Below are 553 nucleotides of genomic sequence, written 5' to 3'. Positions count from 1 at the left end.
GAAGAGAGCGGCTCAGCTTGTCGTAGTTCATGGCTGGCCGGTTCTTCTGGATGCCCCACAGCCTGGCTACCTGCAGGATAAAGCCACAGAGCATGTGAGCAGCTGTGAACAGAGAACACCATCCAGCCGATCAACTTTGGATAAAGGGGACCACAGTCCGTATAGAAACATTTACAGCATTTAAGAAGAGGCTCAAATGATAGCATGGGCTCAGCAGTTCCAATTGCCTGCAGGACATTAAGAACAGCGAAAGTGTGGCACTGAGATGTGGTTGGTGGGGGTGGACTGAGGTTGGACTTGGAGGTCTCAGAGGTCAGCAGCTGCTCCCCCTGAGCCTACAGAGAAACAAGAGGGCTTCACCTCTTCTGGTTCAATCAGCTTGAACTCCATCCCTCTTCCAGTCCAGGCGATGAAGTGGGAGTTGGTGGGATCATCCAATAGAGCCACAAGGAACTGCCAAAGCTGGAGAGATCCCCTCCGCTGGTAGGGGGGGCCCTCCCGGTACCCTCCAACCTCCTGCTTGATGTCACCTGTTGAGAGGGACAAACAAATT

The 553-nt window shown here is 53.3% G+C and overlaps 1 protein-coding gene across 1 annotated transcript; it reads right to left on the bottom strand.

Moving 5' to 3' along the window:
• Window positions 1–4: 4 nt before the first annotated feature.
• On the bottom strand, window positions 5–531 carry LOC104915562 (ETS translocation variant 4-like; the record flags this gene model as incomplete). Its single annotated transcript, XM_010726478.1, has 2 exons — window positions 5–70; window positions 361–531. Coding segments are annotated over 2 exons (237 nt in total), but the record flags the coding sequence as incomplete, so codon positions are not given.
• Between the last annotated feature and the right edge of the window lie 22 nt (window positions 532–553).

This window comes from Meleagris gallopavo (assembly GCF_000146605.3).
Source record: "Meleagris gallopavo isolate NT-WF06-2002-E0010 breed Aviagen turkey brand Nicholas breeding stock chromosome 29 unlocalized genomic scaffold, Turkey_5.1 Chr29_random_7180001835737, whole genome shotgun sequence".
Classification (NCBI taxonomy): Eukaryota; Metazoa; Chordata; class Aves; order Galliformes; family Phasianidae; genus Meleagris; species Meleagris gallopavo.
The sequence above is the reverse complement of the archived record's forward strand: the minus strand, read 5'-3'. Positions and strand labels throughout refer to the sequence as shown.